Here is a 15,380-nt window from a genome sequence, read left to right on the forward strand (position 1 = left end):
GTATTGACTTTCCCACCAACCAGAGTGAAGAGACCTCATTGAACAGGCCTAGGAAGGAGCAGGCCTGACAGGCCAGCACAGAGTCAAGGCTGCTGAACCTGTCCTGACAAAGATACAGACCTGTACCATCTAATGTGCTGGCCACCAGCCACATGAGGCTATTGAACCTTTGAAATGTGGCTAAACTGAGATGTGCTTGTGAGTATAAATAAAATACAATCCAGATGTTGAAGACTTTAGTGTAAAAAAAAATGCAAACGATCTCATTAATGGTTTTATACTGATTACATGTTGAAATGATACTTTGGGCATAACGGGTTAAATAAAATATATTATTAAAATTAAATTTTTAAAAAGAGATAGTCCAGTGGTCACCAAGTAACCACAATGGAAAGTATGCAGGAAAGAATATTTCAAAATCCCTATTGAGCTTTTTTATGAATAAAACCTACCTTTTGAAATATTTACTTTCTTATCCACATTTCCAGTGCCTTACACATAATGCTGTCATAATAAATCCTCACATGATAAATAATAATGTGGTTTTGGGGAAGGTTTTTTTGGCAGTAATGGCCTATGAAGGAAATTATTAGGAGTTTAAAAGGTAAATACTCCCTGAGAGATGAAAGAAAGCATTGAAGACTCCTGAACAGGTTACAGTTAGCCGTGGTTAGAGAAATGGAAACAAACAAACAAAAAAAAACAAGGTCTTAACAAAAACCAGAAATACCAAAAAATGATTTTAATTAAACATTTTTATCTACATTTTACATTTCTGAACATAAGGGGGAAAATTTTCCTTCAGTGGAAGCTGTTTAGGTATTTTGAGATATCTGTTTCAGTTTATAACTATCTTCAGTTTACATCTATACAAATATAAATACTATTTATTAAAATTCACATTAACTTACATTTTTAAAGTGTCTAAATGTAGAAGTGAGGAAGTGGCAGTGGGGAGAGGGGCTTGTTTGTCTAAGATGCTGCAAGAAATAACAAGTCCTAAAACCTGGGTGTAAGCTGAATTTGTAGCAAGAGAATAAATGGGAGTCATTGAACATTTTGTGTGGGACAGGGCAAGATAAGAAACTACCTCATTAACTTTGGTGGGCAACATGGGTCTGTGATTACCACAGAGCTACCTCTTATGAGAACAGTGAATCTCTCCAAACCAGGCTAGACGTTTCTAAGAGCAGCATAGCTTACAGTGGCTCATCGTGTTTCATAGATAGTGCTTCCAGGTTTGGGAGTGTAGAGGCTCTCAAGACACACATCAAGAAAAAAAACAAAGAGGTGATGATTCTCTAGGAATACTTCCTGATGGAACTGTTTTGGCACCTGAGAAAGTGGTCGATTATTGTGATGCAGTACGCTGGCATACAAATATAAAATTTCAAGCATAACTGAGTTGGCATTTTCTATGTGAATCCAAAATTGAAATCTTTCACAATGAAATGCCAATAATCTATGTAAACATCTTTGAAGTAGAACCTTATTTAAATTCTGCATTCAGAGGTATACACAAGCTTTCCCTGAATATGCTGAGTTTCAAACAAAGTTGACAAATACTATTGCAAAATCGCTAGAATCATCCTCCAGGAACTGGGGAGGTTAGAGGCAAAGTTGCTTTTTTCAGTGATTATGACACTGCATCAAGAGGTCATAGCTTATGTTGATGGATGGGGTCAGCCTGTAGGTAGACCTTTGTATTCTTGTACAGTAATTATATTCACATCTACAGAATCATACCTATGAATAAAACCTACCTTTTGAAATATTTACTTTCTTATCCACATTTCCAGTGCCTTACACATAATGCTGTCATAATAAATCCTCACATGATAAATAATAATGTGGTTTTGAGGAAGGTTTTTTTTAGGGCAGTAATGGCCTATGAAGGAAATCATTAGGAGTTTAAAAGGTAAATACTCCCTGAGAGATGAAAGAAAGCATTGAAGACTCCTGAACAGGTTACAGTTAGCCATGGTTAGAGAAATGGAAACAAACAAACAAAAAAATAAGGTCTTAACAAAAAAGGATAACCAGAAATACCAAAAAATGATTTTAACTTTAATTTTTTTAAATCTAATAAAGTATTAGATACTAGAACGTGACCCCAATGTTTTGTCTTTGCAAACACACCTATGTGCACACTTAACATGCCACTGCATTTATTCTTAATCAGGCATGTCTAGATTTTAAATAGTCTTGAAGACAGAATAATGAGGTCCTTGAAACACATAAATATATAGCCCTGCAAGTATAATAAATGTAAAAAGGAAAACATGCTCAGTAAAAAGTTAAGCAATATTTGAGCCCTCACCTAACTTACCTAATTTTTCTATCTACTGTCTGTGCTCAAAACTGAGTTAGTTGTTTTTTACTTTAGACCAACCTTTGGCTTTCATTTTCATTTGTGATGTTAGTATTTTCACGTTTACTATTAATGTCATTTCGGACTATATCTTTAATTTTATCTGCATGAGCACAAAGTTTGATTTTTTTGAGACCTGTAATCAAAGTGGTAAATGCGTCTTTCTTCCCGTGAACTTGATACCAATTACGGAGCAGCTGGACCTTCTGTTCAGCTGTATTTTGGAGATTGTCATTCTTGATTTCATCTATTTTGGCTTCTTTGAGACCATTCTTCCGAACGAAATCTGTAACTTCACTTTTTGTCATTAGCTCAGCAATAGTGCTAATGTAATCAGTCAAGTCAATGTCTGAAAAAAAGAGAATAGTCTCTGAAAATTGGTTCTGGTAAACAAAATTGCCATGACTGGAAACCATTTATTTCTCCTCTTATAGTACTTAAGAATACAGGTTAGTCCTAGAGATCTAAAGAGCTGATAGGGAAACGTAAAAACAGAAATAACCTTGCCTTCTAATCCCAAGACGTCCTATATCCCCAGTAATTTGCTCTATGACCTGAACAAGATACATAACATCTCTATGTCTTCTTTTCTCATCTATCAACAGGTTGGAAAAGGTCACCCCTAAGGTCCCCTATGGGTCTGATGTTCAATGACCTACAAACCTAATAGATAGGCAAAGGGTTTATGATCATCTTATCTCTGAATCACAGCTCAAAAAAGAGAACTGAATAGAATAATAATTTGTTGTTATAGAGCTGGTACACACCAATAATAACTGAGTCTACAATTTAAATTAACCTCTAAGTCAATTTAGGCAGAAGTTCTATAATACACCTAAATGTTTGTAAAAGGAAAATTTTCCAAAGCCTCAGAATATAGTGTTTTATTGCTACCTCATTTATTTTTAACTAGGAATATTAGTTATAAATTTAAACAAACTGCCTAAAAATCCCTGGATGGTGAATGGGAAGAACTATAAGTTCAAGGAATAGCGAGACCCCACAATATGTCACTGAAATTAGCAACATTATCTTACTCTAAAATTGGCCTGCTACTCCTATGGAAGCCAGCTCGATGAAATAAAATGATAAAAGCCTTACCTGGAGAAATCCCTGTGGGCATTTCCTGGACAGAAAAAAAACAACACATGGACAGAAAGAGAAAAAAATAAAAATACACTTAGAATAGTCTAAATGTAATCTTTAAATTTTTTCTTAATACTGAAGGAAGTACAACCAGTTGCTTGATATATAAAATTAACTAGATGAAGTGATTAAGGATTCTTTCATCATTAAAATTTTTATTCTGAAAGGTTCCAGCATTTCCAGAAACTAAAGAATATTGGCTTATTTTTTACACATTCAAGGAACATGGAATGTACTGAGGTTATGTTTCATATAGACTCACGAAAACAAACATAATAAACATAATCATTCAAAAACTCTTTTTATAGTAACTATTCTTTTTTAAAATATATATTTCTTTATTGATTTCAGAGAGGAAGGGAGAAGGAGAGAGATAGAAACATCAATGATGAGAGAGAATCATTGATCAGCTGCCTCCTGCACGCCCCCTACTGGGGATCAAGCCCGCAACCCAGGCATGTGCCCTTGGCTGGAATCAAACCTGGGACCCTTCAGTCCGCAGGCTGACGCTCTATCCACTGAGCCAAGCCGGCTAGGGCACGGTAACTATTCTTCCTTTTGACATGAGAAAATGGTTTAAATTGAAATTATTTTGTACTATATTGATTTTAAAAACTATAACTCCACCTGAGCCCTAGCCCTAAATGAGAAAAAGCATTATTCATGAAGTGAACTGGTTTATCTTCCCTGTGTAACTTCTGCTATTTGAAATGCTTTGATTCCATGTTGGAAAAGAAATATAGTGGGGGCTATGGTAACGAGTGGCTGGAGAAAGTTGAGCTGTGCCCTATCTATAGTGGGCTGTAGAGCTTTGTCTGTTCGGGCTTGGATACCGAATCCATGCTCTGGTAAAGGATGTCTGTAGTTTCTCTGCACGAATAACACCGACGTGGGACATGTTGCTTGGCCACATCCTTTTTCCAACTCACCTTGAGCAGCCTCCCACTTAAGTCCTGTGTTAACTCTTACGTTGTACGGAGCTTACTTATACACTGTGCCTCCTATCTGAATTACTTTTTGATGCCTTCTAACCCATGCACACACAGACACAATAAATGCTTGTGTTAAAAAAGTGGCGAATAAAAAGTTGAATTACTACCTTCTCTATGTTTTTAAGAAAGCTGATGCATGTTTCAACACTTACAGTATCTGGAGATGTAGGTTCAGAGAGAGGGAGATTATTATTCTGGCGCCATCTTTTCACCGCTAAAAGATGAAAGAAATTTCTATCAGACTCAGGTCTCAGCCTTGGAGGAAATACTACTGTCACACTAGAGAAGTGTGAGAAAAAGCAGAAATTCATTGAAATGTAAAGTGACCCTAAAATACACAATTGTCCTCCTGATTTTGGACAATCTCACCCCACCAGGTCAAGTGTTCTGGAGATATGCCACATATTTTAAAATATATATTTTTATTGATTTCAGAGAGGAAGGGGGAGAGAGAGAGAGAGAGAGAGAGAGAGAGAGAGAGAGAGAGAGAGAGAATCATCGATCAGCTGCCTCCTGCACTCCCCTCATTGCAGATCGAGCCCACAACCCAGGCATGTGCACTGACTGGAAATCAATCATGACCTCCTGGTTTATAGGTTGAGGCTTAACCACTGAGCCATGCCTGCGGGCAGTATGCCACACCTTAATTGAGACATCCAATTACTTCACAGTGGCCTAGCCTAAAGCTGGCTTTTGACTTATTGAGTGATATCACTATTTCCTCTCATCAACCTGGAGCTACATGTCATGGCTACAGCAGGGCATATAAGCACAGGATATGGAAAGCTGACGTCAGCTTGCCATGGAGTGGCATTTAATGCCCAGAAATTCAAGTACATGCACTCACAAATAACTCAAGTATACACACTCAATGAATGTCTGCCTTGAAGTCAGTATGAGATGGGAGAAAGGAATGTGTAAGTCTGCAAGCATGGTTATGGTATTTAAACATAGAATACTGTATGTATTTTTAGCTGAGCAACCTCTTTACCTTCAGCTAAAATGAAGAAACAGAGCCTATTCCAATTGGATGCTTCAGAGTGATTGAAAACTGCATCACCCTGTGTTTTAGAAATGATTAAAAGGGATTTTTCTAGTGTAATTATGATTACCCTCAATTTGGGCTTATTTGGCTTATCTGCTGATTTCCTAGGTAACCCTTGCATAAAATGTATTGCACAATATTTTAAATTATGATGGAGAAATAATAAAATCATGGAGTTTGAGCAAGGGTGAGGAGGCGCAGAGAGGGACGAATTTACCAAGTCTCCCCTGCAATGCCTTTCCCAGCAAGGCCCTTGCTTCTTAATGTGTTATCTTAATGCACAGGACCATCTCAATGGACGGTGAAAGATTACTTTTGATTCTTGGCAAACTTGCTGCTGCCAGGATGAAAACACAGTGAGGATGGGAATAGCCACTCAGTGCTCCAAAATTATTGCTCAAAAACTGTAGCTGAGGGATAATATAAATAGAATCTATTCTTTCAGTGTTCATGTGTGCATTTGGTGGCAGGAATTAAAAATATACCAGGGCTAGCTACCTACCTGGTGGAAGCTTTCTTATAGGTTGGAGACAGAGGGGAATTCTTTGAACAAGTCCTTTCCAAGTTATTTCAATGTGCAACTTGAACAAAGTAAGAACTTACGCCACAATATGAATGCAGCTGCTACTGGAACCAGGAACAGGAACCACAGCCAGTGTAAGTGAGATCTGGATCCTGTAGGTTGGAACATTGGACATTTTACATGAAAATGAGCAGTCTTTAAGATTGAACAAGGTACTCTCAAAGAATCAAAAGGGATGGGCTTTTCTTCAGATTTTACCGTGGGAATAGGAGAAAGGAGAGTCTACTCATTAAAAAAAGTAATAACCTGTATTACATCTGTGGTAATTGGCTGGTGTGCAATCCTCAGTGATTCCATGTTCACACCTAAAAAAATACAGAGAAATGGCAAAAAGCCTGGTGGGCTAATTCCTTGATCATTTTCAACAACACACTATACATCTTAGGTTATTGTAGTCATTTTTGCATCTCTGGCAAACATATTCCCTCAACTATTTCTAGATTAGCATGGTAGAGCTGGTAAAAATCTGTAACATAATTTGGATGTTTGGATGAACAAAGAATGACTATGTTTTAAAATACCCAGAGGTAAAAGAAGGTAATAAAGTATTGGCAGAAAAGAAAAAGAATGAAATAGATCCTGACATAAACTTAAAATTGGTCATAAGCTGTGCTCTTAAAAGATTAGGAGACAATGATAAACTACCAAAGGCAATTTCAAAGCAGTCCCATCGAACAATAAAAATGGCCAGACAACAGCTACTACCCATGATGCTCCTGAGGCAGCCTACTCCGCTGGGCCTTAGAGGGTTCGCTCTTTAACACCAAGTGGCCATTAGGATACTCAAGAGGTTTCCTTATTTTTTTTTTCAGACAAACACTGATCCAGTCTGAATTAAAGGTGGGCTCTGTCCATTACCTAACTCGGTGAGTTTGAGCAAGTTACTTAACCACCGCATTTAAAACTGGGCTCTGTCCATTACCTAACTCGGTGAGTTTGAGCAAGTTACTTAACCACCGCATTTAAAACTGCTATTGTTGTTATTATTTGACTTACATTAGTCCCTCCCTCCAACTCCAATCCCTACTTCTGTCATCATGAGGGCTGTCTCAGATACTTGGGGCTAGAAAGGAGAGGCTAGGTTAAGTGCACATACCTTAAATTTTTTCTAGTAAATAAGAGACATCAAGTATAATGTTCCTACTTTTCAAGCCTACTAGGTGAACTCCTAAGTGACTCCTAAGATGATTACAAGTTTAAGGAGCGGTACATTGATATAATCTTAATGATATTTATATGTATGCAAAACAGTGTCTTACAAAGTAAAAGCTATTTTTATAATACATATTACCCAATCTGATCTTCACAAATATGTGACCTAAAGACAAGTGACGATTGTCTCCATCTTAATGTGAGGAAACCGAGGCTCAAAGAGGTTAAGTGGTCTGCTTAAACTTACTCTGTTAATCAGAAGAAAAGTTTAGTCCTAGCCAGTTTAGCTCAGTGGAGCGTCGGCCAGTGGACCAAAAGGTCCCAGGTTCCATTCCGTCAAGAGCATGTACCTTGGTTGCAGGTTCCTCCCCAGCCCAGGCCCTGGTCGGGGCACATGCAGGAGGCAACCAATTGATGTGTTTCTCTCACATCAGTATTTCTCTCTGTCCTTTCCTCCCTCTTCCACTCTCCTTAAAAATCAATGGAAAAATATCCTTGGGTAGGGATTAACAGAAAGAGGAGGAGAAGGTGAAGGAGGAGGAGGAGGAGGAGGAGGAGGAGAAAAGTGACATGCACAGTCAGGTTTTCTAACTGTGGGTCAAAACCAAGCTCTTTAGCATGAAAGACAAGACCCTTCATGATCTGGCCCTGGCTCCTTTTCAGTCTTTCCTACACTCCAGCCAGGTACGCTGTTCTCTGGAGCTTCCCCTGTCTCTCTGCACCTGCTGGTCCCCTGCTTGAACTGTCCTTCAGATCCATGCTCACCTTCCTTCAAGACTCAAGCCATGTGTCATATCTTCACTGCATCTCCCCCAGCAAGGTTGAAAAGTTCTAAATAACTCATAACACACTAGGCACGAGTTTCTTCTGATGCTTGCCACATGGTGTTGATTCAATAACCACACCTTTTTTTTAATGTCCTTGCCTCTAGCCTGAGAGCTTCGATGCCAGAAATGTGTCTTGCTCATATGGTTAGCTTAAGTGGCTAGAACTGGCCAGCCCAGAGGAGGTTCAATACATGTTTGGAGCCTGGATGTCTGAATAAACAAATGGTTATCCAGTTGTTTGGAGGCAAAGCAAGACTAGAACCCAGTGCTGCTTCCCCCTAGGAAGACATTATCTCTCAAGGTATATCTAGTGTTTTAATCAGTAAAAGAACAAAACTTACGTGCTGCAAGGGTTACAGTGTTCGCATGGAGGAGTGTTACAAAAATAGTTTGATTTACATCTGCACTTGGTATTCTGGGTCTTGGTACAGTTTTTTTCCACTTCTAAGCCTAGAAATTCAATTTGTAGACAATTAGTTATAGCAGCTACTTATACACTGGCTATGGAAATGATGGGCAGGAGCAGCATTGATTTTTGAGATCTGCTGCTTATATGAGCAGTCACACCATCATGACGTTAGGAATACAACTAGTGTTTACACACAAAACAGGCAACCCCAGGTTGAAATGGTTGAAATCATTTAGCAGAGTGTTAAATGGATAGACAATCCAGCAACCAAGAAAACCCCTACCTTTGCTTAAATAGCTCCCCTGTTCTTCTAGTCTAAAGCCTGGCTACTCGAAGTGTGGCTTGTGGACCAACAGCATCAGCATCACCTGGTAGCTTGTTGGAAATGCAAATTGTCAAGCCTCACCCCGACCTGGGCAAGCAGACCAATGCCAAAGCCTGCCCTTAGAGATTCTGATTTAATTGGTCTAAGGTGGGACCTAAACATTGGCATTTCTCATAGCTCCCTATGTGATTCTAATGTACAGCCAGGGTTGAGAAACATTGCTTTAGGGCTCTAAAGGAGACAAGAAAAACTTATGTCCAGAGATTTCTTAATGTCAAGCAAAACTGGGAGTACTTCTGTTACATTTTAATCTGGGCCCTCAAAATAGATTGGGCTAGTCATGAAAATCCAGGCGTCCAACTGGAATTATCAGGACAAACTAGATCCCCAAAGAAGGTGAAGCATCCCACCCACCTCTCAGGATCTTCTGTCCTTGCATTTGAAGGTTTCTGAGCGCCCTCTGGCCATGAACAAGAGCCATTGCACATGCATTAATCAAGGCAGGAAAAAAAGTTTCTGCATTTTTGATTGGAGTTAATGAACTCTGTTCATAGGGTTCATATTTAGTCTGTCTCCTCATCTGGGAGACTGCCCAGACTTGGCTCATAAGCGTCTAGCCCAGTGATTAGTTCAGTCCCTGACCCTGCTTTACCCCAGTCAGCCCCATCCTACCCCTTCCTGTATACCAACATAGCACCAGAGTAGGTCCCAAATTCCAATTATAGGTATATTATGAATGATTCTACATGGAGCATCACAATTAGTCACTTCCAATGGTTTTTTAAGACTCGTACCATGCTCTCCATCACAAATCCCGCATCTTCTGCATGTAGGAGAATAATGTTCCTTGTCTGTGTACTCCTTCCCTTCCGAGCAGGGCTCACAGACAAGTTTGTCCCCATCAGCTTTGCAGTCATCCTTTTTCCGTTCACCTGCCAAAACAAGAGACAGAAAAGTGGAGCAAGTACTTGAATGCAACAGCTTGGAAAGTATGCAGGTACGGCAGCAAAACACTGCTAAGACAGGGAAATTTGGCTAATGATCTATAGACAATAGAGGAGATGCTTATTGTAAAAATCATGTCAAGAGACAGAAAGTCTCCCAAGACAAAAGCTGAAAGAGTGATGCAGGATGATTAACAATAGTAACATGTGACAGAAAACGGAGTGGGGAGGGGGAGGCTGGAATGACCAAATGCACCAGAAAATAAAAAAGCCCTTATTAACTTTTTGGTGGGGGGAGAGGTTGCTAGGAGATGGCTGCTGCTGGCCACGGAAATGACCTAAAGCATTCACTTTTTTCTGGCTTCTCATTTCACTTTCCAAAGTCCACAGATGCGGATAAGAGTACATGTAAGGAAAAGCACATTTGAGGTTCTAAAGACTTTGGTGAAATCTTTAGTAGCCCCGTGAGCTTTAACAAGATGCTTCATCTCTCTGAGCCTACATTTCTTCACGCATAAGACGGAGATAATACCTTGCATTGCTACCAGAACTGCACAGGGCCTGCCTAGTAAATGCTCACAGTCCCTCTTCTTTCTATTCCTTTGCCATTACGGGTCAGAGTAAGTTGTGGTGGGCAGGGATGAACATATTTATAATAAAATTTATCATCAGATTTGTTATCTTAATGCACACAATTTCAAATGATATTCCCATTTGCTTTCATTGACTTGAACAATAAAACAAGTCATCTTATTGCTGTGAGTAAGCATTATACAACAATGCCTTTTCATAGAAAATATATTTATTTAACAAGTGTTTATTAAAGGCTCTTGTGTTCCAGGCACTACCTAGGAGCTGGAGGTACTACAGGAAATAAACAAAGCCTTGGTCTCCAAGACTCACATTCTCAGGGTAAAAGCAGGCAACACACAAATAAATATATGGCATCAAGTGGTGATAAATGCTATGGGGAAAACTAGATGAGGGCAAAAAAAGATAGAGAACGAAAAAGAAAGTGTCAGAAAATATAAAGGGGAATGTACGAGGAAGCATGACTAGTGACTCCAATTACTGATGGTATAAATAATTAAGAAGAACAAGAAAAGTCTAATCTGCCCTACGCACATGTATAGCAAACATAATTGATGGTGTCTTTCCTAGGCATATGACTTTCTCAACAACCTCGTATCATTCTTTTGACAAAGCAAAATGCTTACTACATAAACAAATTAATGTAAACATATGACATTTTCGTAAACAAGGACACTATTCTGTCAATAGAAAAAAACCTGGAAACCTGGAATTGAATTCCAATACGGTGCACTGGGGCTTTATAATGCTGTGGCAATACTTGAAAGAAAACCAAGCCAAAGTACATGTTATTTGCTTGCCAGTGGCATTATCCTAGTTTCTAAATGAATTGTCCTCTTTGATGAACAACCCTGCAGAATGTGCCTAGCACAATGCCTACAACATGTCAGGGAGAGAATAAATCACAGGTTTCTTTCTTTCCTCCAATGTACACAACCTAAATTTATCAAAATATAAAAATGAGTAGCTGTTTTCTTGAAAATAATACATTTTTCTTCTGAGTATAATTGTACATATGCTCATTGTAGAAAGTTTGGAAAAGGCAGGAAAGTACAAATAGCACCAATATATTAATTAGCCTGAGATAACCATTTTTATCATTTTGGTGCACTCTTATAATACCAATGTATACGTATATACATGTGTGTATATGTATATGTAATATGTATATCATATCTGTATATGATATAGTACACTGTAAAATTCTTATTGGATATGGTATGTGGCAAGGACTTTTATGATAGAAAATCACTAAAAAAATAATGTTTGTTTTTGTTAATCTTCACCTGAATCCTCCCAAATCCTTTTTGCCATGGACATTTTTTTTTAGAGAGTGGAAGGGAGAGGGAGAGACAGAGAGAGCGAGAAACAGTGATGTGAGAGAGACACACTGATTGGTTGCTTCCTTCATGTGCCCCAACCAGGGCCAGGGATCAAACCTGCAACCAGAATGCCCTTGACCAGCATCAAACCTGAGAAAATTTAAAGACACCAATAATCTGTATGAGAAGCTTTCAAGATTTTTATAATTTTATAATTTTTCCATTGATTTTGCCCTCACCTAAGTCATCAACTCAGTTTAGCAGCTCACCTTTACTGAAGTTCTCCAAAGCATTCAAAGTAGTTTTCACAGAACTAAAATCTGTCTTCTCTTTGTATTCATATACCATTGATTATATAATATTTAATAAAATCATATTTACATCACAGATTTGGAAGCAATTTGAATACTAATAAAGCCTAAAATTCAACAGGAGGGACTAGAAGTGGGTGGAGGGTTCAGCGTGTGTTGGATGCCATCCAGGACATTTTAGAAATGGAGCAGAGAGAACCAGTTAATTCAGCCAGCAGATCAGTTAGAAATCCCTGAAGGAAACACTTTCAACAATAAAGAATTTTAAAAAAGAAGAAGAAAGAAATCCCTTAAGGGAATTTGTGTACATTGAGGAATATATTAGAAATATATCAGAAACCAAGACTTTGATTGACCATAATATTCTAGCTTTTGACTACTCCAAAATTTACTTAATTCCAGATCATTGAGTATCATAATGAAATGTCACACATACGGAATTTTCTTTATTTTGACCATTTTCTTAAAACATTTTCCTACAAATTGATTTCTGTATCAGTGGGTAAAAAGGTCTTTAAGTTTTTGACCCACGTACTCCAATTAAAAAGAAATAATGGTATATAAACATTCTTAGCTCATAAGCAAACTCACCAGGGCTGAAATCACTCCTTAAATGAATGTGAAAAACAAAGCAAGACCAAACAAAAGCAAGAAGACCAAAATCCTTGACAATTTGACATTCAAAGCATATTACCTTTGTTTTTATTTGCATTTTAAAAATATGAAATATTTATATATGCACCCCTATGTTCATAGCACCACAATTTACAATAGCTAAGATTTGGAAACAGCCTAAGTGCCCATCAGCAGATGAGTGGATTAAAAAACTGTGGTACATCTACACAATGGAATACTATGCTGCTGTAAAAAGGAAGGAACTCCTACCATTTGCAACAGCATGGATGGAGCTGGAGAACATTATGCTAAGTGAAGTAAGTCAGTCAGAGAAAGATAAATATCACATGATCTCACTCATTTGTGGATTATAATGAACAACATAAACTGATGAACAAAAACAGATTCAGAGATAGAGAAGCATCGATTAGGTGCTCAAACCTCAGAGGGAAGGTAGGGGAGGGTGGGGTTAGGGTAAGAGATCAACCAAAGGACTTGTATGCATATAAGCCTAACCAATGGACACAGACAACAGAGGGTGAGGATGAGGGCATGATTGGGGGGGCAATGAGGGGATAAGGACACATAATAATCAATAATAAAATAAAAAAGAAAAAGAAATGAAAGATTTAAATCCACAGGACAAGTTGATATGTTTAGCAAATTATCAAAAGTCAAGAGGCACTCTTTTTTTCCCATTTGGAGAAGAGTAAATGGCCTTAAGTGTAAAGGGTTAAGTTATAAGGGAGATCTTCTATAGCATTATTAATGCCTGGAGAGAAAGCCAGGGAAGACTTATAGAATCCTATCTTATAAAGAGGGAATATGCTAATTGACCCTCACATCATCACAAAGATGGTGGCACCCACAGCCAATTAAGAGGGGAATATGCTAATTGACTGCCATGCCCTCAAAGATGGTGGTGCCCACAGCCACAAGATGGCTGGCAGGGGAGGGCAGTTGTGGCAATCAGGCCAGTGGGGAAGGCAGTTGGGGGTGACCAGGCCTGCGGGGGAGGGCAGTTGGGGGGGACCAGGCCTGCAGGGGAGGGCAGTTAGGGGAGACCAGGCCTGCAGGGGAGGGCAGTTAGGTGTGACCGGGCCGGCAGGGGAGGGAAGTTGAGGGGGACTGGGCTGGCAGGGGAGGGCAATTAGGAGCGACCAGGCCGGCAGGGGAGGGCAGTTGGGGGCAACCGGGCCGGCAGGGGAGCAGTTAGGTGTCGATTAGGCTGGCAGGGGAGCAGTTAAGAGGCTATCAGGCTGGCAGGCAGAAGCAGTTAGGGGCAATCAGGCAGGCAGGCAGATGAGTGGTTGGGAGCCAGCAGTCCCAGATTGTGGGATCGGACCTAAACTGGCAGTCGGACATCCCCCGAGGGGTTCCAGATTGGAGAGGGTGCAGGCTGGGCAGAGGGACACCCCCTCCCAGTTCACAAATTTTGTGCACCGGGCCTCTAGTCTTATAAACGGCTTGAGTGCTGGGATTCTGGGAGGCCAACCATGAAACCCTACACAATCCTTTATGATTCTGCTAATCTGTCACATATGTCCATGTGTTGTTTTCCTTTATCTTCCTGTCTTACTTCACAAAGCAGCAAGAAGAGATTCATATCTGTATGAAATAGTCGTCAGTTTACTCCATGTTGAAAAATGGCTTGCACAATTGCATTCTGCTTAGCTTCCAATTTGCTGGTGTTTGAAGGATTTCCGATCTGAAACTAGTTTGTATTTCAAAATACTGATGTTTAAAAACCGTTGGTTTTTGTCTGTTGCTTTTCTAGCTTGGCTAGTTATTAGGCTGCAAAATGCAAATGCTGTTTGCAGGCTTCAGTGTCTCTAGTTGTGCAGAAGTACTGAAATACTTGCTTTCAGATTGCCACGATTATTATGAAATATACTAATCCGTTCTGAAATGATGAGCTTTAATACCCACAAATGAGTCTTCTTTTGCTAGTGAAAAATGCAGCTAAATAGATAAATCCTCTCATTTCAGAGGTACATAGCATTTATAAATTATACCTATTTATATTCACATCCAACAAGTGATAAAGATGAATTAAACGTGTCTTTTTTTTCTTTTAATCCTCACCCGAGGATATTTTTCCATTGATTTTTAGAGAGAGTGGAAGAGAGAGGGAAAGACAGAGAGAAATATCGATGTGAGAGAAACAATTGATTGGTTGCCTCCTGCACGAGAGCCCAGGTCTGGGCCAGGGAGGAACCTGAAACCACGGTACATGCCCTTGACCGGAATCGAACCCAGGACCCTTTGGTTTGCAGGCTGACGCTCTAACCACTGAGCCAAACCGGCTAGGGCTAAACATGTCTTGGTAAAATAATTTCCTAGTTGGTTTTTGTTCTTAGTAATGCAATTATATAGGAGAACCAAGTGCTGTAAAAACATTTTCTTCATCATTACGATATGCTATTCATCACCCTGATTCTCACTCTAATTGCTGCATGTGTGTGTGACATACCAGGAAGACATGGCCGACAGCAGAAACTGCCGTGACGCTGTTGGCCTTCCGGGCAGCCGGACTCTCTTTTGGTAATGTTCTTACTCAATTTCAACAGCTCAGAGTAGGTATTAGTCACTTGGGCATTATCAGCTTTAGTCGATGATTCAGCGCAAATGGCAAGTATCTGCAAAAGAAAAGCATGAAGAGAATTTTACTGGCTTCTGATCTAAAGAACTTGGTAAGCAAGGATAAACTGCCCCAAATGGCTGTATTTGCCGCCATACACAGGCAA

The 15,380-nt window shown here is 39.4% G+C and overlaps 1 protein-coding gene across 1 annotated transcript in view; it reads right to left on the bottom strand.

Annotated features, from left to right (window-relative positions):
• Positions 1-718: 718 nt before the first annotated feature.
• The window catches only part of FAS (Fas cell surface death receptor), a 28,625-nt gene continuing 13,963 nt past the window's right edge, over positions 719-15,380 (bottom strand). The window contains exons 2-9 of the mRNA XM_006096645.3: positions 15,107-15,272; positions 9,645-9,782; positions 8,458-8,566; positions 6,384-6,442; positions 6,158-6,229; positions 4,662-4,723; positions 3,473-3,497; positions 719-2,720 (exon numbers count right to left, since the gene is read on the bottom strand). Coding sequence (XP_006096707.2) covers positions 2,383-2,720; positions 3,473-3,497; positions 4,662-4,723; positions 6,158-6,229; positions 6,384-6,442; positions 8,458-8,566; positions 9,645-9,782; positions 15,107-15,272 — 969 coding nt within the window. The 3' untranslated portion in view covers positions 719-2,382. The remainder of the gene's footprint in view (positions 2,721-3,472; positions 3,498-4,661; positions 4,724-6,157; positions 6,230-6,383; positions 6,443-8,457; positions 8,567-9,644; positions 9,783-15,106; positions 15,273-15,380) is intronic.

The sequence above is a fragment of the Myotis lucifugus genome, unplaced genomic scaffold (genome assembly GCF_000147115.1).
Source record: "Myotis lucifugus unplaced genomic scaffold, Myoluc2.0 scaffold_184, whole genome shotgun sequence".
NCBI lineage: Eukaryota > Metazoa > Chordata > Mammalia > Chiroptera > Vespertilionidae > Myotis > Myotis lucifugus.